Genomic DNA, 24,048 nt, shown 5'->3' with positions numbered 1-24,048 from the left:
CGCCTCTAGTCCCCCCTTAGGGAGCCCATTTATTTGTACAGATATTTTCTTTTTCGTATGGACTACATTTGGATTTTTGGCAGGAAATGTAAAGCCTGTGCTTGAAAATGGAGCTGCCCTCTTTCAGCCACGTCATTGCAAGTGGCAAGCTGAACTTCACTGAGCAGATCATCTACTAGTTGTCTACATTGAGACCATTTTCTCCTTTGGTTTGCTCATCCTTGTTGAGGTGATGTTAATGGAGGGAAAATAAAGGTGGCTACTAATGATCCAATCTTTTTCATCCAATTTTACCAAATCTATGTAGTATAAGGATAAATTGAGTGAATATATTGAATAGATAATTTAGGCAGGTCTCTTATATTAGAAATGGTAAGGTTGGATGAAAAAGATGTGATCATTTGTGGCCACCGTAAGTTAATGGCTTTATGGTGCCCATACACGATACAATAAAAAAGTTCGATTTTCCCGTTTATTCAATCTAAATGATCGAATGAAAATTAAAAAAAAAAAAAAAAAAAAAAAAAATTCGCTCAAGAAATTCCAACAGTTATCCAGTTTTTTTGAGAAAAATCTGGACATACTGGAAAAATCTTTATATTCGATCTAACGGAATAATCAAACTAAATTATCCAATCGAGAAAAAAAAGAAAAATTGTACCATGTATGGGCACCTTTAGAGTAGCAGTCGAATACCTATGAAACTGCCGCCAGGAGATTTGGGGATGGGTAAAGCCATTAAAAGGCTTACCCTGCTCCTGCACAAGTCCCGGTGGCGGTAATTGCTATTCCCCCCCCCCCCCCTCCAGGCCGCCATGGGTAGTGGGGGAAAGACGTAATTCGGCTTCCAGCTATTGCTGGTAACAGAGTTACTGCTTTTAGAGTAATCTGTGCTCCGTCTTATGACTCCGCCCAAATAACTCACTGAGCGATGCTATAGCCGTAATTCCTGTTACAGCCTATGGTGGCGCCGGCTGCGCCCAAATATACTGCACTGTTATTACAGCGCTCCGAGCAGTCATGCTTGACTTAGTGAAGTATAGCTGTTGTGACATCCCTTTAGTGATGACCTTTAGACGCTTGTATTGCTTGTTAGTTCTGGATAAAGCCTGCTGCTATTTAGTCCTCTGAAAAGGTAAGTACACAACATAGAAATGATAGATCTCTTCAACATGCACATATGTGAACTTCAATACAATATTGATTCATAAAGGTGTTTATAACAATTATCATGCGCCATTTACATTCAGTGGTCCATTGTGTCATTTTGTATTATTTAAAGGATAAGGTAAGCACAGAGGTATGTTCATGCTGGGTCCACATATTCAGTCAACTTCCGGGAGCACTAGCCTGCCATTGCCTCTAGCAGCATTATTATTACAGAAAGAAATCAGTTGCACATCAATCGTTCTTGTATTTTCTATGCATATTCCATCTGTGATGTATGTAGATTGGTGTTCATGATATCCAGTCTTCTACTGTCATACAGGAAGGCAGGGCAGGTGTGTTTTATTCTACTGTATGGTACCTTTTGCAATATGACCTGGGCCATCTCTTAAGGGGTTCATTTTGCCCCATATGGAGTGGTTCTAATATACTAAGTTTGCATTGTTGTCTGAACGGTGGGGGTTTATTTGCAAGTGGTTACATCATGTCCTGTCTTGTTAACCACTTGAGGACCCACCCTTTACCCCCCCTTAACGACCAGCGCTGTTGTAGCTGATCTGTGCTGGGTGGGCTCTGCAGCCCCCAGCACAGATCAGCGTGCAGGCAGAGCGACCAGATCGCCCCCCTTTTTTCCCCACTAGGGGGATGATGTGCTGGGGGGGTCTGATCGCTCCTGCCTGCGGGTGTTGCGGGGGGGGAGGCACCTCAAAGCCCCCCTCCACGGCGAAATCCTCCCCCTCCCTCTCCTACCTGGCCCCCCCTGGTAAGCCGGGCTGCACAGGACGCTATCCGTCCTGTGCAGCCAGTGACAGGCTGTCTCCGGTCACATGGCGGCAATCCCCGGCAGCTGATTGGCCAGCTGATTGGCCAGCAGCGCCGTACAAATGTAAACAAAGCGGATTATTTCCGCTTGTGTTTACATTTAGCCTGGCAATACTGCGTCGCTGGTCCTGCAGCTGCCACTTTGCCGACGCGCGTTATGAGTGCGCGGTCGGCAAGTGGTTAAATGGATTTATTTTTTTTGCAAAAACTACACTTTTTGATGCAACTTTTATTGAAGAGAAACCTTTTTGATATTGACATTTGTGTCAGTGATTTTCCTATAAATTTAGCATTGGTGTTGTATAAATTGGTTATTCTCTGAGGTTTGTGCATACATACATGACCAATTGGCACACTGCTCAGTTGTATCTTTATCACATTGTAGCTGTGTGCACCATTGTATATGAGCTTGACCATCCAGCTAAGTCAATGAAAAGAAAGAACCTCTGATCTGCATAGTCATTCTTGGGAAGAAGTTACAATCCAATCAAGGCAGAAAATGTATGAGCATGATAGGCTATTTTTTGATTGCCTAAATATCGCACCTTTTTATTTACTGTTTAAGGTTAAATATCTTTACATGTTCGTATTGAAAATGTTACATGGGTTCTACTTTTTGGAAGTCTTCAAACACCATGATGGCAAAATGATGTGCAGGAAGTAGAACCATCTTGATAATATGGGTAACAATAAGAAATTTTCATGAAAAACCTTTGTTTTTATTTTGGAACAGGTCTTATGTTTAAAGTACTCCTGAACCGCTATCATATAAACTTTATATACTGCTGTATGTTTACACTATCATTCCAACCTTAATTACCCTAAGACCACAAACAGCGCAGCTCCCCAGCGGGCTGTGCATATAGAAAGCATTAGCGTTGCGTGCAGGGGGCGTTCCTGAGGACTGGCAGAGAGGAGGAAGTACTGACCCTTCCTCCCCACCTATCATCAACGTGCTGCTCAAGTGAAATATTTTGGCTGAACAGAGAGGGGGGCACAGGGGCCACTGGAGACAGAGGATGGTGCTTTAATCTGCTAACGTATAAACATGCTTTACACATACAGCAGGATGTTAAGTAGGTTTATATGATGCGGTTCAGGGGTACTTAAAAGCTGAGCAGTCAGCTATACTATCTCAGAAAAAAACACATACCGTGTATATAGATAAATACTTGCACATATGTATTGCACTGTCCACATTTTGATTTTAGCGATTTTTCTATAGTAAAAAAAAGAAAATCCTTCTTAGGATTTTCCATCTTAACTGTGTATCTTGAAGCCAATCCTGATATTATTTCCTCCCTTACTCTCCTCTGTTTGATTGTGTATGCATTGCTCGCCCTACCACCCAGCTTTGCAGTAGAAAGTGCATTGTCTCAGAATGAGTAGGGATGTCCTCGAACGGTTCGCGAACCGTTCACCGGAGAACCCCTCACCCTGTACTACTTGCGGGTCGCTATGACCCGTAGTAGTACAGCTGTTCTGGGCCGGCGGTGCGCATCTTTGATCGCACGCCTGTTGTCGGGCGCTTTCTGCGGATGTGCGTGACGTCACACTCATGCACAGAGTGCCCGGCAACGGGCGCGTGATCAAAGACTCACACCGCCGGCCCAGCGCAGCCGTACTACTACGGGTCATAGCGACCAGGAAGTAGTGCCGGCACATAGATTCGCTGGCGAACTGTTTGCTCGCATCTCTAAGCATGAGAAATAATGGCCAATCAGAGAAGAACAGAGGTGTGGGATGGGAAAACAGGAGGGAAAGAGGCTTCAGCCAATCAGGCAGCATTAGTTAAGTCTGAGAGGAAGTAGAGAAGCAAAAAAAGATGTATGAGGAGAAAAGGGGAGGAAAGTAAGAAAGAAAAAAACCCAGCATGCCCTGCAACTTCCTTTGTGTGGCAGATGTACCAAATAAGAGCCAGGGAAACTGGGGAATGTTTTTATGGATAAGAAAAGTAAGAGTGATTTTTAACTTTTGGCTTGCCTGGTTAGCATCCTTATTACTTGTTTATCAGATAAAAATAAAGAATTGATTTTATGCCCGACAGTTACTCTTTAAGTATATCCACTATATGCAGACTGTAACAGTTGTCTAATCATGATTATAAACCATGGCTTGCTCTGAGCATCATAGTGCTTGCTGAGCCTGATGTGCAGCTTGAATTTTGAACAATAGATTCATTTTTTCACAGTATTATGATTTTAATATTGTCTACTTCTGTATGCTTTATTTTCTTGTAGAAAAGTACTTTGACATGAAAAAGAACCAGTGTAAAGACGCTTTGGATATCTATAAAAAGTTTCTTGCCCGGATGACCAAACTGTCAGAATTTCTTAAAGTGGCAGAGGTAAGTCCAGTGGATCATGCATCAAAGGGGCCTTATTTAGCTCTTGGCACTGGTACAGTAGCATGTGTCGTGCATGATGATATAAAATGAATGCTGCAAAAACAATCTTTGGTTTGTGAAATATCATTGAACACAGTCAGTAGCACCCAAGTAATGCTTTTTCTGCTTGATTCCATTGTCATTCTTTTTATTCAGATCTGTCTTCTAACCAAAAGCAACTTTTTGTTCTTTCTTTTACCCTTTTATGTAGCCTTTCTTGCAAAAAAAAATGTAATGTTTGTTTGACTTTTAATTCTGCTATTCCATACTTGCACTTATTGCATTGACAGCAGCTGCATGGTATGCACAGTACATGAAGCTTGGGGCTGTTGTACAGTTCTAAATTGCCTGGTTTTCATTTCTGTAGCGCCTGTGGTTTTTGTGGTTAGCAAGTGCCACTGTACCAGTCCATTGCGTTAGTAATGTCCCCACCTTTTTTTTATTTATTTTCATCATTTAGTGTGTGTGAACATTCAAAACCCACAGCACTCTCCATGGCCGCTGCATGAAATAATGTACACTTTTCTTTTCCCCCTTTATTGTGAACTCAGCAAGTTGGAATTGATCAGGGTGACATTCCAGATCTTACTCAGGTCAGTGTGCATTTCATTTTCATTTATAGATGGTCATTTCAGGTTCCTTCCATGCTTCTGTTTATTGCTTCATCCATAAACCATTCCCCTGAGAAGATTTCTCTTCCATATATTTATATATGGAAACCATACATGTGAACTGGTGAACTCATATCATAATCAACTGGTGGACTCTATGGCGGATTTTAGTTATTCCATGATTGAAAGTGTACCCGTGGCAAGCTTCTGGTTAAAACCACGTACTTGCCTAAGGCCCAGTGCACACCAAAACCGCTAGCAGATCCGCAATACGCTAGCGGTTTTGGGAGCTGATTTCAGAGCGATTCTAGGTATGTTTAGAGAGGTTTTCTAAACATACCTAGCGGTTTTGTGTGCGTTTTTGTGTAGCAGATTACACATATTGTTACAGTAAAAGCTGTTACTGAACAGCTACTGTAACAAAAATGCCTGGCAAACCGCTCTGAACTAGCGTTTTTCAGAGCGGTTTGCGTTTTTCCTATACTTTACATTGAGGACGAAACGCTTCCGAAAACCACAAACATGCAGCAGGAGGCGCGTTTGAGGCTTGGCAAAAACCGCAAACCGCCGGTGTGCACCATCCCATTGCAATACATTAGACAAGCGTTTTTAGAGGCGGATGCGGCCGGCGGATCGCTCCAAAAACCGCTCGGTGTGCACTGGGCCTAAGAGAGAAGCATCTAAATCCTGTAGAGGCTTCCCACACCATCCTCCATTGGTGCTTGCGGACACACTGAAAAAATCCGACAAAGGCTTGTTGGAGTGAAGATCAGGGCTGTGCAACTCTTCGGAAACGAGCGCGACCATACTGCGCCTGCGTGAGTATGACCATGCCTGTGCAGTAAGCCAGAACTGCTTGTGCACAGCCATGCTCGCTGAGGTCCAGTACGCCTGCATAAAGAGGAGCATGGCCTGGATTTTCCAGAGTGTCCCTGCGAGCAGCGGCAAGGCAGACACTGGAAGCATCTACAATTTCCAGAGACTTCCCTCTTCTTCAGGAAGTGTAGTAACAGTAGAGTTTTGTACCGTGTCAGCCATCAGTAAAAGCAAGACGTTTTGGATCATAAATGGTATCATCCTAATTCAAAACTTCTTGCTTCATAAGTATGTGTTTTCTTACCCAAGGTTCACCTCGGGTTCTCTGGAAGTTTCTCACTTGACTACAGGGTGAAATAGTAATAGGCAAGACTTGGACATGGTCAATAATAGTTCTTTTGATGTGTCTGAATATTTTGTTAATAGACTGGAGACATTTAGCCGAATAAGTTTTAAAAATGGATCTCAAGGCAAAAAAGTTTTTTTTCTTCAAAGGTTTCTATGTTATAAAAAACCCTGTCTTGCCTTCAGGATCAACAAAGCTTTGTAAAACGGACTACAGAAAAAGTACTAGGACTGCTGACATTGTTCATTCAGCCTAGAGCAGGGATGGGCAAATTTTTTTTGAATCGTGGACCACATGGCAAGGTTAAATTTGACTGATGGGCCGAACCAATGTAGATAGCCAATGTGTTTCCACCTTCCCAAAAGCCAAGTGCATCCCTAGTCTTAGTTAGAGTTGAGGTTGATGATGAGGCCCCCCAGCACATAGGTAGCCAGGTGTGCCCCAGTATTAGCAGCCACACTCCCTTTTTTAATTTGACCAGGGTGCTTCAGTATTAGCAGCACTAGTTGGCCCAGAAATGCACATGATTGGCAGCATTTCCCCACAAAATACACATCATGTTGTAGCATTTCCCACAAAATGCACATAAGGTGGTCGTTTGAAAGTTTCTGACCACAGTCAGGATATTTAGGACTAGTTGGTAGTATAGTTGCCATATACATTCAAATATAAACTGATCCAAATAAACAGAGGTACTCTACAGACACCAGAAAAGTTGTTGACTCAAGTAGAAACTCAAGCCCCTACTTTTAACATACCCATGTTGCTTCTCTGGTGGTCTAGTGTTCCCACTTATAGACCCCCCCCGAAATCAGACCTGGTGTCTAGTTTTTGCGTGTCTTATTTGTTTTGTCGGATTAATACATCTCTTGTTTTGTTAGGTTACATTTGTTGACTTCCCCCTTCTTGCTTACATTGTTTGGAATTGTATGATTTATTTGTAGCCTAAATACATCAATACTCTAGCACAAGGCCTCATTTATTTTGGAGATTGCAAAAGGAAAACCGTAGCAACCCAGAGAGATCTTTTGGAAACCATGGCAGTGCAGAGCTATAGTCAATATATTAAAACCATAAGTAAGCAGAGAGGTCCAGGAGCACGAGGCAGTGACAGCAACAGGCATTTTCAACAAAACTTTTAAGTTGAATATGTCTACATGGTTGGACTGCTTCCTTTAATTGACCTTTTAGTTGTACTTTAAAGTCCAAGTTCAGGCATGTTTTAATATGCATTTGAAAGGTTCTGTTGAAAAATGAGAAACTTTTTTTTTTGCTAAATAAAAAAAAAATGAAAGCAGTAGCTGCATTTATTGGTTCTCCTCTTCTCAATCCTCCCTGTCAGTCTGAAGCCATTGTTTCCTTCTAGAGACTGCCCATGGTGATAGGCTGTCAATCATTAGGGAGGCGTGTCTTCAACTCTAAGAACAGTCCCTACCCCTTCACCTGCATATCTGTCACTAAAGTGGTGTGGTTCTCTTACTTTGAGTGAGCCGGCAGCTGTATGCTTTTGAAGACCAGACGAAAATAAATTTATGCAACGTGTGTGTGTGTGTGTGTGTGTGTGTGTGTGTGTGTGTGTGTGTGTGTGTGTGTGTGTGTGTGTGTGTGTGTGTGTAACAGGCCTGTTTTACTGGTGTTAATGGATTGCTGACATGGTTATATATGATTGTGCTGTAGTGTAGTAATTATTTCCTGTTGGGAGGGGGGCGAATATCTTTTTGAGGCCGTCACTTTTGAAGATACTTATCAAATTCATGATGCTGGTTTTGAGTTGCCTGTTGTCCAGGTCTGAGTACTCTCTACAGTCTCTCAAAAATAAAATGTTTAGTTGTAAGAACTGTTATATAAAAGTGTCCATGTGCCCAGAATTGATTTAACAGAAGCAATGCTTGAATTTTGTGGTAATGTTTTTTTTTTCCTTCAGTTTCACTAACTTGTAGCTGTTCTCTTGCAGGCACCCAGCAGTTTGCTGGAGGCACTTGAGCAACACTTGGCTTCCCTTGAAGGGAAAAAGACAAAGGAACTCTCAGCTGCTAGCAGGTGAGTTGGACTAATACTAAGGATACATGTGCAAGATAGGTGTTTTATAACTGAGATTTCTTATTATGCAAACTATACTTGAGCGGATTTTGTGCCATCCACTCTCTCTAATAGGGGTAAATCAGTATGATGCAAGTTATTCCAAGTTGATGCAGGATTATGCAAATGCTTGAAAATTGACCTATCAAATTACCTCGAGGTGGCATTCGATTGGTCCATTTTTGAGCTGCATACATTTGCATGCATTATTTGCATAATCCTGCATAAACGTGGAATCATTTTTTCTCATTGACCATCTAACCAGGACCAGGGTTTGCATCCTGGCTACCTGTTCAGTAAGAAGTCCTTAGCCAAGACTTCCTAACACTGCAGGGTGGCCCCTTGAGCGCGCCCTTAGTGGCTGCCGCTCTTGAGCGCTTTGAGTCCAAAAGGAGAAAAGCGCTATACAAATGTTAGGATTCTTATTAGGATCTGTGTGAAAGTGGGAAAGAAAAAATACTTGCCTATTAATAGTCCAGACTTGCGTAAATTTATAGGCTTGCTGATTATTTCAGCTCCAGTGTTTCTCCAGGATGCAGGGTTGTATGGTAGAAACCCAGTGTCCTAACAATTTGTCCCCTCCTGATCCTTTTAGTTCTGAAACCTCTCCACTGGCTGTCCTGACTTTACAATTCTGTTTAACCTGGATCTTTTGCAGTGTAGATGTTGAAGTGAAGCTTGAAAAGTATTTCGGATTAAAGAAGGCAGTATTGCAATTCACAGTAGACTGCTTTTAGATACCTGCAGGCACACTCTAAAACCATGTTGGAGGTTATAGTCCTTTGCTGCAAATGTTAAAGACCTATAAAAGGTCATGAATGATTTTGGGGAATAAGTTTGTTGTAGAATGCAAAGTTCAGAGTGAACTGTTATGTGGGAGCTAGCTAGTGTTTGTTCCATAGACCAGTGATCTGCAAACTTGGCTCTCCAGTCGATAAGGAACTACAAGTCCTACAATGCATTGCAGGAGTCTGAAAGCCACAGTCATGATTCATAAAGGCAAATGCATTGTGGGACTTGTAGTTCCTTAACCACTTCTCTACCACAGGTTTTTTCCTCTTCAAAAACTCTTCTTATTCATTCGGTAATAACTTTATCGCTAATTATCACACTAAAATGATCTATATATTATTTTTTTGCAGGACAGACTAGGCTTTCTTTGGGCAGCTTTTTTCACACTATGGGCTCGATTCACAAAGCGGTGATAACCCAGTTAAAGACTTTAGGCGTGATAACCATTTTTATCATGCCTAAACTCACTTTAGGCATGATAAGTTTAGGTGTGATAAGTTTAGGCATGATAAGTTTAGGTGTGATAAGTTTAGGCATGCTAAGTTTAGATAAGTTTATTACGCGCACAAAGTCCCGTACGCAAAGCAGCGCCATTAAACTCTATGCAAAGTGCACCAGACTTTGCTAGCGCAAAACTTTTGATCAGCTGTGCACTGCGGTGCTAACTCAGTTGGTGCTTAAACTTATCACGCCTAAAAACTTATCACACCTAAACTTATCATGCCTAAACTTATCACACCTAAACTTATCACACCTAAACTTATCATGCCTAAACAGAGTTTAGGCGTGATAAAGGGCTTTTCACCACGGTGCTAACTGTTAGCACTGCTTTGTGAATCAGGCCCTATGGGTCTCAAATTTACAAATAGGTGCTTCCTTTGAGTCTGAGACTCATAAATTGTAGACTGCTTACTTGGAAAAAAAAGGAAGAAAAGTATATATAAAAACTTTATCCTTTATTTATCACAAATTATAAAAATATATAGTAACTTAATCCTTTATAAAAACCAGCACTGGCTCCAATAACCTGGGGACATAATCATCGACCTGAGGGCCCAACGTTTGATTATTAGCATCAAGAACAGATCAAACAGTTCAAACAGTTTGAAAGCTGGAGCTCACAGCAAAAATAGGCCTAAATGATGTGGACCACAAAAACAGTTCCGATTCAAAGCACCTCCCTAGTATTGCAGTAAACATAGGTAGCAATAGATATTCATCATCCTCTGAGTGGCAATGTTCCTGGGTAGACAGTGCAGTCAGTGTAGTCACCAGCTCAGGTGCCCCTCCTCTAATCTTCAATCATAGTACATAAACGAAGTTCATCAAAGTATCCATCAAACATACTGTTTACGTGACCATCAACCTCAGAATCAGTTGTAGTTTAGGATGTAATTTAGGAGATCACTGTGTTGTTATTCAACAGGTAAGTAGATATACAGTGTAAAAGTCCGCCAGGGAATGTTCCCTTATGCAGCTCTCCAATCCATAAGGGGTCACGTGATGGAAGATAGAACGTAAATGTCATGCAGACTCAAAGCATGGGGATCCCGTGGTGGGCTGTATTACTGCCCTTGTACACTGCCCTCAGTTAAGTTGGTAATAAAGGAGATAGAGTCCATCCATGTGCATATTGTCATAGTAAGGTGCATAAGATGCAAGGAAATACTCATCCGTCCTGTACAGGTCGAAGCCAGTGGTCCCCCAGGTGGAGCGATGCTACTGGTGGGCGATGAGCCCTGGTTTGCCGACCGGTTTCCCTGGCAAAGTCGCCAGCATCATCAGGGCAGGCTCATCAAGCGATCCCGTCTGCATGGATGCCGGCCTAATAATGGCGCCCGGCGGCCCGAGGACGCCACGCCGCACGCGGGTCCGCCCCACGCCAGCGCGTCACAAGGTTGCGTGCGCAGGCGAGAGGACAGAGTCCGCGTCGGCATAGAGGAGCAGCGCACCTCCACACCCCACCGTGCGCGCCATCTAGTGGCCAGGATGGAGTTGGCCGTGATGAGCTGATCCCAGCTCTATGGCATGCCACAGAGCGGGGAGGGGAGAGCGCGCAGCTCTAGGCGACAAAGGTCGCCCAATGTGACGCCCCGAGGCCGCCTTGGCACCATACCACTGGGCTCCCCATTCACCCCAAGCCTACCACACGGGGCCCATATCCGCCAGGCCGGGGGGACGCCACCACAGGGGCCGGCGCGCCACAGAGATAGGAGCCCATCGATGCTTGAAAAACACCGATAAGCAGAGAAATTCAATAAAAATAGAGTCAATCAACTATACCCTGGAGCACACGCTCCCATATCAGGGGCATAGGCTGGACATCTCCGGGCACATCGAACCCCCAGGGGGCCATCCCCACGGCCAGGCCGCACCGGCCCCACAGGGCAGGGAAGGGGAGAACAGAAGGAGCGCCCAGGGGGCCATAGCATCAACACACAAGGGGATTCGCCTAAAATCCAGTCTATTCAACAAATAATCATACAGTTTTACTATAATCTGAGTGTACATCTCTATATAAAATAAAGTATACATAAATCACATATTCACCTAATATATCAATAAACAAAGGTATCCCAACTAATTGTGGGACACGGCTGTTATCCAAAATCAATAATCATAAAAAAGAAGTGGTCTCGTTAAGGCTAAGTCTAGCGGGTCAGAGGGGGACCCCCACAGAGGACAGAGCATCACTGGCCCAACCCCCCGTAGGCCAGGGACAGCACACAAGAGCAACCAAAGGAGAACAGGTTGAATGGTCAAAAAGATCTATGGACAAGTTTATGGGGTAAGCCATCAGGGACGGGTGACCCCCCCATATGTGACAGAGAACCTGGCAAAAAGGTTTATAAAAATGGGGCATAGTCAATGCCTTCGTTCAAGCCTGGAGACCGGAAGGCCTTCAGCTTGTATATCCAGAAGGCCTCGCACTGAAGGAGCCTCCCGTCCCAATCGCCCCCCCTTGGGTCCAAGTGCACCCTATCAAGCCCAAAGAATCGTACCTTTGCTGGACTAGCATTCTGACATCCAGCAAAGTGTCGTGCAACTGGTGTATCATGCGATTCACTGATCCCATATGTATGTTCATAAATACGTCTCTTAAATGCTCTGCCTGTCTTGCCTACGTAGAAGGCTCCACACGGGCAAAGAAGCAGATAAATGACACCCTCAGTTTCACAGTTTGTATAGTGTCTAGTGGTCAGTGTTTTGTCTCGAGCTCTCAGGATACATTGTCTACCCACAAGGATATAGCGACATTGGTTGCATGAATGACAGGGATATGTACCTAAGGTAGTACACTTACATAACTTGCCAGTTCCACTTTGGCCTGAATAATGACTGCGTGTCAGTTTGTCCCCTATAGTAGGGGCCCGTTTAAAGGTCAACATAGGTTTTTCTGGGACAAGGGCGGTAACTTTAGGGTCCACCATCAGCAAGGGCCAATGTTTATGTAGCAAAGATCTAATCTGTTGGTGTTCACTACAGAACTTAGTAATAAAGGAAAGTCCCCTAACTTTTGAATCCCGCGAGTCGGTTGGTCTATATAGTAGATCTGATCTCCGTGTGCTACTGGCTCTATGATAGGCCCTCTTGAGGTATTTTTTGGGGTAACCCCTTGCTCGAAAGCGTTGCTGCAAGTCATCAGCCGAAGATTGAAAATCAGTCATCTGAGCAGTTGCGCCGCACCCGAAGGTATTGGCCTGTCGGTATCTGATGAGTGGGGTGAAAGCTACTAGCATGCAATAGAGAGTTGGCTGCTGTCGGTTTCCTATATAATCTTGTCTGTAACATGCCATTCTCATCTTTATAAATTGTCACATCCAAAAAGGGGATGCTGTACAAATCCTTAGACATAGTAAATTTTAAATTGAATGAGTTGTCACCGAGCAGTCCCACCAGTTTGGTCAGGTCCTGCTCGGTGCCAGTCCATATCATAAAGATATCATCTATAAAGCGATGCCAGGTGATTACATGCTGTAGCAGTCCACTCAAACCTTCATCAGAAAAAATACATCTCTCCCACTCCCCCAGGTACAGGCACGCATAGGACGGGGCACAAGTTGTCCCCATCGCTGTGCCCTGCACCTGGAGGTAGTGGGCGGAGTCAAAGGTAAAAAAATTGTTGGTCAGGATGAATCGCAGCAGTTTTAACAAGAAGATGTTATGTGGAATACTATCAATGGGTAGACTAGTTAACACTGATCTAATGGTTTCCAGGCCCTCTTCATGTGGTATACTCGAGTAGAGGGCCTCGACATCGAGGGTAACCAGCCAGGCACCCAGGTGGCACCCCCATCCCATCTAGGATGGTCAGCAGATGGGCTGTATCCCTCACATATGAGGGAAGTGCTCTCACATGGGGCTGAAGATGCGTGTCTACATAGATACTTGCATTCGCCGTTAGGGAACCGCACCCAGATATAATGGGTCTCCCACTGGGATTAGTGGTTGACTTATGCGTCTTTGGTAGCGCATAGAATGTCGGTAATCTCGGGTTAGGGTTCCATAGGAACCGGTAAGTCTTTTTGGATATCAATCCCATTGTTAGATTATCATCCAGCAGTCTTTTAAATTCGCCTGTACTGGCCTCCACCCTCGACATCGAGACCCTCTCATACCAATCAGAGTTGTTAAGTATATCATAGCATATTTGCTCATATCGGCCCCTGGTCATGAGGACCACGTTGCCGCCCTTGTCCGCAGGCTTGATCACCAGATTAGGAGCCCCCGACAATTCGTCAAGGGCCCTTTGTTGTTCACAGGTCAGGTTTGGATGGGGTCCACTTCCAAAAGGAAGTGTTTCAAGGTCTCGCATTATGGATAGGGCAAAGATTTGCACTGAAGGAACTGTTGATAATGCAGGAAAGAAGTGGGACTTGGGTCTCACTTTTGTTTTGTCTGGTAAGTCAATTTCAGAAGCAGAAGATATCAGGCTCATGTCACTAATATCACCCATGGGACAACAATCCTTCCATAGGCTCATTAGGTCTTGCTGTGCTTGTTGATCCTGTGAGGTGGTAAGGGTAATGGGGTCTCTGGTATCATCCTCAAACATTACCTTAAGGGCCACACGTCTACAAAAGAGATGTAAATCACGTACCAATTCAAATTTGTCCAAGTTGGTGGTAATCGCAAAACCAAGGCCCAAGTTGAGGACTGTAACATGGTCGTCATTTAACACAAAATCAGATAGATTGATAATTTGTTTTGACCTATGTTGACCTTTAAACGGGCCCCTACTATAGGGGACAAACTGACACGCAGTCATTATTCAGGCCAAAGTGGAACTGGCAAGTTATGTAAGTGTACTACCTTAGGTACATATCCCTGTCATTCATGCAACCAATGTCGCTATATCCTTGTGGGTAGACAATGTACCCTGAGAGCTCGAGACAAAACACTGACCACTAGACACTATACAAACTGTGAAACTGAGGGGGTCATTTATCTGCTTCTTTGCCCGTGTGGAGCCTTCTACGTAGGCAAGACAGGCAGAGCATTTAAGAGACGTATTTATGAACATACATATGGGATCAGTGAATCCCATGATACACCAGTTGCACGACACTTTGCTGGATGTCAGAATGCTAGTCCAGCAAAGGTACGATTCTTTGGGCTTGATAGGGTGCACTTGGACCCAAGGGGGGGCGATTGGGACGGGAGGCTCCTTCAGTGCGAGGCCTTCTGGATATACAAGCTGAAGGCCTTCCGGTCTCCAGGCTTGAACGAAGGCATTGACTATGCCCCATTTTTATAAACCTTTTTGCCAGGTTCTCTGTCACATATGGGGGGGTCACCCGTCCCTGATGGCTTACCCCATAAACTTGTCCATAGATCTTTTTGACCATTCAACCTGTTCTCCTTTGGTTGCTCTTGTGTGCTGTCCCTGGCCTACGGGGGGTTGGGCCAGTGATGCTCTGTCCTCTGTGGGGGTCCCCCTCTGACCCGCTAGACTTGGCCTTAACGAGACCACTTCTTTTTTTTATGATTATTGATTTTGGATAACAGCCGTGTCCCACAATTAGTTGGGATACCTTTGTTTATTGATATATTAGGTGAATATGTGATTTATGTATACTTTATTTTATATAGAGATGTACACTCAGATTATAGTAAAACTGTATGATTATTTGTTGAATAGACTGGATTTTAGGCGAATCCCCTTGTGTGTTGATGCTATGGCCCCCTGGGCGCTCCTTCTGTTCTCCCCTTCCCTGCCCTGTGGGGCCGGTGCGGCCTGGCCGTGGGGATGGCCCCCTGGGGGTTCGATGTGCCCGGAGATGTCCAGCCTATGCCCCTGATATGGGAGCGTGTGCTCCAGGGTATAGTTGATTGACTCTATTTTTATTGAATTTCTCTGCTTATCGGTGTTTTTCAAGCATCGATGGGCTCCTATCTCTGTGGCGCGCTGGCCCCTGTGGTGGCGTCCCCCCGGCCTGGCGGATATGGGCCCCGTGTGGTAGGCTTGGGGTGAATGGGGAGCCCAGTGGTATGGTGCCAAGGCGGCCTCGGGACGTCACATTGGGCGACCTTTGTCGCCTAGAGCTGCGCGCTCTCCCCTCCCCGCTCTGTGGCATGCCATAGAGCTGGGATCAGCTCATCACGGCCAACTCCATCCTGGCCACTAGATGGCGCGCACGGTGGGGTGTGGAGGTGCGCTGCTCCTCTATGCCGACGCGGACTCTGTCCTCTCGCCTGCGCGCGCAACCTTGTGACGCGCTGGCGTGGGGCGGACCCGCGTGCGGCGTGGCGTCCTCGGGCCGCCGGGCGCCATTATTAGGCCGGCATCCATGCAGACGGGATCGCTTGATGAGCCTGCCCTGATGATGCTGGCGACTTTGCCAGGGAAACCGGTCGGCAAACCAGGGCTCATCGCCCACCAGTAGCATCGCTCCACCTGGGGGACCACTGGCTTCGACCTGTACAGGACGGATGAGTATTTCCTTGCATCTTATGCACCTTACTATGACAATATGCACATGGATGGACTCTATCTCCTTTATTACCAACTTAACTGAGGGCAGTGTACAAGGGCAGTAATACAGCCCACCACGGGATCCCCATGCTTTGAGTCTGCATGACATTTACGTTCTATCTTCCATCACGTGACCCCTTATGGATTGGAGAGCTGCATAAGGGAACATTCCCTGGCGGACTTTTACACTGTATATCTACTTACCTGTTGAATAACAACACAGTGATCTCCTAAATTACATCCTAAACTACAACTGATTCTGAGGTTGATGGTCACGTAAACAGTATGTTTGATGGATACTTTGATGAACTTCGTTTATGTACTATGATTGAAGATTAGAGGAGGGGCACCTGAGCTGGTGACTACACTGACTGCACTGTCTACCCAGGAACATTGCCACTCAGAGGATGATGAATATCTATTGCTACCTATGTTTACTGCAATACTAGGGAGGTGCTTTGAATCGGAACTGTTTTTGTGGTCCACATCATTTAGGCCTATTTTTGCTGTGAGCTCCAGCTTTCAAACTGTTTGAACTGTTTGATCTGTTCTTGATGCTAATAATCAAACGTTGGGCCCTCAGGTCGATGATTATGTCCCCAGGTTATTGGAGCCAGTGCTGGTTTTTATAAAGGATTAAGTTACTATATATTTTTATAATTTGTGATAAATAAAGGATAAAGTTTTTATATATACTTTTCTTCCTTTTTTTTCCAAGTGAGCTTTCTTTGGGCAGCACTTTATGCTAAGAATTATAATATTTTAGATGCATTTGACAGGGAAAAAAATGAAAAAAATCACCATTTCTAAGCTTTCAGCCATTGTAGTTTTAAAATAAAATGTGCTATTGTAGATAAAACAGACACATTTTATTTGCTCATTTGTCCTGGTTAGTACAATGTTTAAATTGTGTCCCTAGTACAATGTATAGTGATAATATTTTATTTGGTTAGGGGTGAAGGAGTTAAAAAAAATAATGAAAATGTATTTAATTTTTCTATGGGAAGTGTATAATGGTGTATTTAGAAGTAGTTTTACTTTTTGGCCACAAGATGGTGCTAAACTAACTTTTTTTTCTTCTTCTAAAAACAGAAAACAGAACCAATTGTTTACATGTGTTTATAAACAAGGACTTAACCACTTAGCAACTTCTGCCACACTTTTTTAACAGCTGGAGAGCCAAGTTTGCAGATCACGGCCATAGACCATGATTAGAATATGGAGATCTCCACCAACAGTGTAGAAATATGTTAAGCCCCATCTACACGATACGATTCTTTATACGATTCGATTACGATTCTATTTACGATCCGATTAAATCCAACATGTCCGATCAGGATTCAAATCGATTCAATTCGATTTGCCATTGTTTTGCAATGGCAAATCGAATTGAATCGAATCGAATCCTGATGGGACATGTCGGATTTAATCGAATCGTAAATAGAATTGTAATCGAATCGTATAAAGAATCGTATTGTGTAGATGGGGCTTTACACATTAAACAAGGGAGTCGAATGTTTCATAAGTAACTTAAGTACACTTGAGTTCTTGAGCTTAAATGTCCTTTTTAATTGAAAGCGATTTTATAATGCCGCTTTAGAGAAAATACATGCACAAAGTTAACTTTCCTTGAAGTTCCTTTCCTTTGATATTTTTTTTATTTCCTGCTTTCATTTTCTGTGTTGGCAGGGAAAGTTGGCCCCCTCCTGTCACCTTTTAATGTAAGCTGTGCTGTCTCAGAGATACTTAAAGGCACAAATGAGTACTTTAGGTCTCAGAAAAAGTGTCAGATGCATCTCTTCTCCCCCTCCGCCCCCCCTTTAATAAAAGAGATGCACGAGAGTACTAGTAGAAACATCTAGGTTCCTCCATGTTGTCTTACACACCATACAATTTTCTGTTAGATTTTCTCTTAGATTTACCTGCCAGATAGCTTTTTTCTATGTTGTAGGTAAATCTAACAGAAGAATCTAACAGAAAATTGTATGGTGTGTACCTAGCATTAGATAGTGCCTATAACTACTTAGTGTCCAAAGTTACTCTTGAAATCTTAGGCCTGGTTTCCACTTGTGCATTTTGTGTCAGATTTTTCTCTCAGAAAATTTGCATTGATTTTGCAACTAATGGTAGTGAATGAGGCTGTTTCCATTCAATGCGAATTTTCGTAGTGTTCCTACACGTGAAAAAATCTGAGGTCCTGTATCATTTTTTCGGACATCGCGTACGATTTGCGTACAATGCTTTGTATAGGCGATGCGAATTTTCACGTTACTTGTCCGAAAATTCGCATTAGATCTATGGTTACAGGAAGTTGTCAGCAGTCATGACTAAGATGTTACTAGGCAGATTGTTATACTTAACTAATGCAAATTTTCGCGTACAAAAATTCGCATAAAAACGCGTAAAGATTTACATGCAAATTTGCACCAATCAGAAAAATCTTATACGAATTTTTTTTTGCAGGCGAAAATGTCACGCTATAGTGGAAACGTAGCCTTACTGCTTCTGTATTTGATAGAAGAAGAAAAAAACCTGTCACTGTGCCCGTTGTGAAGGCCCAGTGCCACTCAGGTCTTGATTTGTTACATTTGAGACATTGGTAGGACTAGAAGGAAAAGTGGAATAGAGTGGAGCAGTCAACTGCCAATCGTGTAACAATGGAAGAATAACAGGAGGCGTCCATTAACAACTAGAATATTACAAGAGCTATGTGTAAAGAAAAAAGTGAGCTCACTTTAAGAGACTCTGAAGCGAGTCTAAATTCACTTTAACGTGCAGTCATGTTAAGAACTATAACCCCTGCTAAACCGCCGATATCCCGTGGCAAAACCCCCAAATCCCCCCCCCCCCCCCTGTAAAATACACAACATTTTTGGTCGTGGATTTTGCTGCTCATGGAGGCAGAGCTTTCAGCTGCAGCTCTGCATCCATGCGTGTCAATCGCCGCGCGGATCGCAGAGCTACAACCATAAGCTCTGCCTCATCAGGAAGCGCTTCCCCGGAGTTAGGAGAGGGGATTTAGGGGGTATAAACCCCTGGTTTTGCCGTGGGATATCGGCGGTTTAGCAGGGGTTATAGTTCTTAACATTACTGCATGTTAAAGGGAATTTAGACTCGCTTCAGAGTCTTTTGAAGTACCCCTGAACTGAGCGCTGGGTTTTAATGATCTTGTAATTTCTTGTTGCAGGTGCTGTGACTTGTATCGCAGCACAAACCTCACCATAAATTGCCCCCTGGGGTCCTTGCTCTGCCACTCCGCAATTTTTGACCTGGAATGTAACGTCGATCCGGCAAAGAGGAAGTGGAAGTTTTTTCCTCAGCCCCATCTCTATGATTTTTTTCTCCACTGGCACATGTATACTTGCGGTACAGTTACCGGCCGCCCCCTAATACACGTTCGTGTTGTAACTGCTTCACAGCTCTCAGTTTGCATGAGAGCTGAGAGAGAGAGTGCACTATTGTGGTGCTCAGGCGAGATACAGACAGTCCATCGCTCGTACACTGACGAACAAAGACGCACAATCTGTTTCCCGAATTGGTGCTGACCCGGAAGTACTTACGGGCTCAGCGCCATTGCTGTGCAGGTGCCAATATTTTAAGAAAATGCTATTGCAGTGGAATGGGAGACCTGGAGTGCCCAATAAGATGCCGAGGGAAATTTTGTGTAGATGAGTAATGCTACACTTTTTTTTTTTTTTTTTTTTTTCCCCTCACAGGTAATTTATACCGATTCAGGAGTATAGTACTTTAAATAATATAAAGCAGGGCTGTGGAGTCGGTCCAAAAATCCACCGACTCCGACTCCTCAGTTTAGGATTCCACCGACTCCTCGACTCCGACTCCTCTAATTTGCATATTACAATTTTGTTGATTAAAAGTATGTAACATGAAATTTGTCTCTTAACTGCCAACGCTTAGGAATTTTACAAGACAACTGAAGTGAGAAGGATATGTAGACTACTATATTTATTCCCTTTAGACTAAAACTAGTCCTTGGTAAGAGTACTTGTAAAAGGTACAAACCGGAACAAAGAACATCTATCAGGCCCTAGGCAATGTAAGTGTGGGTACATGTAAGAATGATGTGCAGGTACTCTGCAGGGGAATGAGGAGATTGTAAACAGACAACCCCTCTGTGTTCAATGTGCACAGCATTCTCAGTGGATTCCCTGCAGCTCTGTGGGGAGTGCATATGTAGAGTATAGTACTACTGTGTAACAAAGTAAACCTGAGACAGATGAAATTAAAGTTTTATACATACATGGGGCTTCCTCCAGCCGCCTTCAGGATAATCAGTCCCTCGTTGTCCTCCTCCACCACCTGGATCTTCTGCTATGAGTCCAGGTACTTGAGCCAGTCGGGCGTAGTGCGCATACACACTGCGCCGCCAGGAGCATACTACACCTGTGCACTGTGTGCAGCACTATTGCGCAGGTGCAAAATGTTCCTGGCTGTGGAAGCGGCATGCGGCCGGACAGCGCTGACTGGCTGAATTACCAGGACTCGTAGCAGAAGATCCGGGTGGTGGAGGATAGCCTGAAGGGGCTGGAGGAAGCCCCAGGTATGTATAAAACCGTCTCAGTTACACTTTAATTTGTAGTCACCAAACCAAATTTTAACAACATATCAAATTATTTGATTTCATCAGCAAAGGGAATGCATACATTTGCATAAATCAGCATCAATGCAGAATTATTTCCATCTCGTTGACTATCTCTATTAGTGACACAGCTACACATCAGGCTTTATTCTTACAGCATAGATGTTATTTAGTATATATAAGAGATTCCTGTGTACACATCATATATACAGTCATAATCAGATATGTATATCTGACCTTAAAAATACGGGGACTGCTTTATTTAAGCAGCACAAGTAACTAATTTTGATTGGTTTATTTCATTTTTGTGGACTAAGCACAGCTATTACTGTATATATACTGTATATATACATTATTTTTAATGACTATTATCTGAGAAATAGAACATTTTATCATATTTTCTATTTTAATTACAGTTACAAATTCATTAGGAGTCGGAGTCGGTGCATTTTTTCCCGACTCCGACTCCAGGCACCCAAAATTGCACGACTCCGACTCCACGACTCCGACTCCACAGCCCTGATATAAAGTCAGATTCTGGGTTTTAAAATGAAAATCTTTTATTGCCACATAAACGTGGCATAAACGTGTTTCATGGGTCGGGCCCGCTTCCTCACGTATTATGCCGAATTGTTTAGTGTCTCAGGGCTGGTGCACACCAAGAGCGCTCAGAAGCGCTTTGAAAAGAGCTTTACTAATGTATTTGAATGGGATGGATCACACCAGAACGATGTGATTTTCTCCCAAATGCGGGTGCTGCAGTATTTCTGTGCTTTTCTGAGGCGATTCAGCCTCAATGTTGAGTATAGGAAAGTGGAAATTGCTCTAAAAAGCGCTAGAACAGAGCAATTTTTTTTTCCCCCCAAGCGGTTTTGTTACAGAAGCTATTCAGTTCCAGCTCTACTGGAACAAAAAATAAAAAATGCTACACAAAAACGCTCCAAAAATAGCTAGGCATGATAAACAAAATCGCTAGGCACATGCCTGGAATGGCTCTGAAAAATCACTTCAGAAAGTGCTAAGTGATTGCACTTTTTGGTGTGCACTGGGCCTCACTGAAGGTATGAAATACTTTTGTATTCTTCATATGTGTTGATTTAGAGCTGTGTATAGACTTTTTTTTCAGGTAGAACCAGATGGTTGTATACATAGTTTTTTTCTACTCTCTTGGTAGAGCTAGCACACTGTCCAGTGCAGTATCTTCTCTTGCTTCAACTGGTTTATCTTTTACAAAAATGGATGAAAAAGAAAAACAGCAGGCTTTGGAGGAAGAGCAAGCCAGATTGCAGGCCCTCAAGGTAATAACAAAAAACTTAAGACTAGTGTCGAGATTAAATTTGCTTTTTTTTTTTTTTTTTTTTTCTACTTCTTCTTCATATTTTTATTTTTCTACTGCTTTGATTCTGATTTTATCCTTATTTGATTGATTGAATCGTACACCTGCATCAGACAAGAAGGTAGTGGTCAGAATATTGATTTGCCTATCCGTTCTGGTCTAGTGATTAACGGTATTGGGAAAGGTTTCCACTAGCGCCGGCCGTCTCAGAGACCTACATTTGCACTTGTGCACACCGATTACCGTATGTATCTGAATCCCTGTAGCCACGCCATGCGTTGTCCAGAATTCTGAAGCAGTGCTTCAAAAAATGTTCACGCACACATTCAGAAGCAGCCTATTGATTTCAATAATTAAAATATAATTAGGAAGGACAACATAATGAGCAAACACAGTGGATCTTATTGTGGGTTTACTGTGTTGTTAGCTTGAAGGCCTATTGTAATTTGTATATTTAATATATGATGAGCTCTTTGATCCCTTTAGGTAAATTGATTGTTTTTGCGCAAGTTTATAACTAAAAGTAAAGGTAAACTGAATATCTGTAGAGCAATGCGCTATTTTCCCGACAGTCCAAAACAGTATGGATTTGAAGTACTAGATGGCGCTAGAGTGTATAAGACTTTACTCAGATATAACGTAATCTGCAGTGGACGTGAACCTGCGCAGTATTGTCATCTGCACTGCGAGGACTTAACGAACGCTGAGGGCAGGATCAAGTGGGGGCGGAGCGAGTTGAGCCATTAATGAGGCAGCATACGCAGTGCTAGCCACACCCTGAGGAAGCGTCAATTGATGCGAAATGCATCGGCGATAGGAGGGGCCGTCAAACTCCGTGCAAGCTAGCACGTGACCCGCCAGGCCGTCCGCACTCCTTTGTCAGAAATCTGAGCAGCTCGGCTAGAGTCGCACTAGGCAACATATTGATCACTGCCGATAGAGACATCGCAATACCTGGTGGTGAGAGACACTATGCACTTGAGCAGCTTGAAAAGGACAACGCTGTCAGAACTCCGAGAGGTGACTTGTGGAGTGCCCTAACGATGTGAGAGGTTCGAAAGATGGAGGGACGCAAGTATACTATATATCCAATAGCTGCTGCTGTAGTCTAGCTTGCTGAATCTGCTAAAGCTTGCCTCACGCTTTGCTGCTTATGTCCAAATATGCATATGCATATGTTGGAATTGGTGACACGGAGGGACTAATGTCTGCTTTGCTGGCCAACTTAGCATGCTCTTGTAAAGTATATGGACTCTATCCCTGTTAGAAGGGAGGCAGCTGTTGTATGTGTGAACTGGCATGTGTATGTTTGTTCAGAGGAATAGGAGGTGGATGCTTGACTGCTGAGACAAATTCAATCTGCGTGATCGCCGTCTCGACAAGCAAGTGTAGCCAATACCATAGCGGGGGATTGATGGCCTCTATGTGGTTTTAATAGTATTTTATGTTTCTGCACAGAAAATTATTTAAAATATTTGTGTGGTGTTTGGCTTTTAATAGGAGCAAGTTGGTGAATTTTTTATGTGCAATAAACTTTCTCTATATATTGATCACTGAACAAGTTGTGCATTGACCAATGTTTTGCAAGTTTTGAAATGGCCTACCACGGTTGCACTAAGTGAGTGATATTTATTCCAAGAAAGGCACTAGATAGGCAGTAAAATCTCTATGAAAATATTGACTTCAATAGGCTGAGATTCCATATTCATGTGTGTGAAATCTGGCACATTCAGCCCTAGTGGAAATGGACCCTTAGAGTATGACAACCGCTAAGTTACTAGTACTTTTGAAACCTTGTTAGCAGTGGTTCCTTCCCTATTGCTTTTATGCACAGAAGGGGTAAGAGGAGCCCAGAGATTGAGCAAACGGAGCTAAAAAAAAAAAAAAAGAAAAAGGGGAGGTGGCTTACCTCAATAGACAGTCTCCTAAGTCAAAGAAATTTATGAGCACCTCCTGTGATTATGAGATTCACTATTGAGTTTAGCCACTTCCCCTTCTTCTTTTTTCTGTGTTTTTTACTCCAGTTTATTGATCTCTTGGCGCTTCTTACCCCTTTTATGCACATATATCTATCTATCTATCTATCTATCTATCTATCTATCTATATATATATATAT

General features: G+C 43.4%; 1 protein-coding gene across 2 annotated transcripts in view; it reads left to right on the top strand.

The window, feature by feature from the left end:
• LOC137529141 (phosphatidylinositol-binding clathrin assembly protein-like) overlaps positions 1–24,048 on the top strand; it is a 113,228-nt gene that overhangs the window by 56,212 nt on the left and 32,968 nt on the right. For both annotated transcript variants that reach the window (XM_068251153.1, XM_068251155.1), the window contains exons 7-10: positions 4,230–4,336; positions 4,927–4,968; positions 8,103–8,188; positions 21,770–21,893. In XM_068251153.1, coding sequence (XP_068107254.1) covers positions 4,230–4,336; positions 4,927–4,968; positions 8,103–8,188; positions 21,770–21,893 — 359 coding nt within the window. The remainder of the gene's footprint in view (positions 1–4,229; positions 4,337–4,926; positions 4,969–8,102; positions 8,189–21,769; positions 21,894–24,048) is intronic.

This window comes from Hyperolius riggenbachi, chromosome 8 (genome assembly GCF_040937935.1).
Source record: "Hyperolius riggenbachi isolate aHypRig1 chromosome 8, aHypRig1.pri, whole genome shotgun sequence".
In the NCBI taxonomy this organism is placed as follows: Eukaryota; Metazoa; Chordata; class Amphibia; order Anura; family Hyperoliidae; genus Hyperolius; species Hyperolius riggenbachi.
This window is presented reverse-complemented; position numbering and strand designations above follow the sequence as displayed.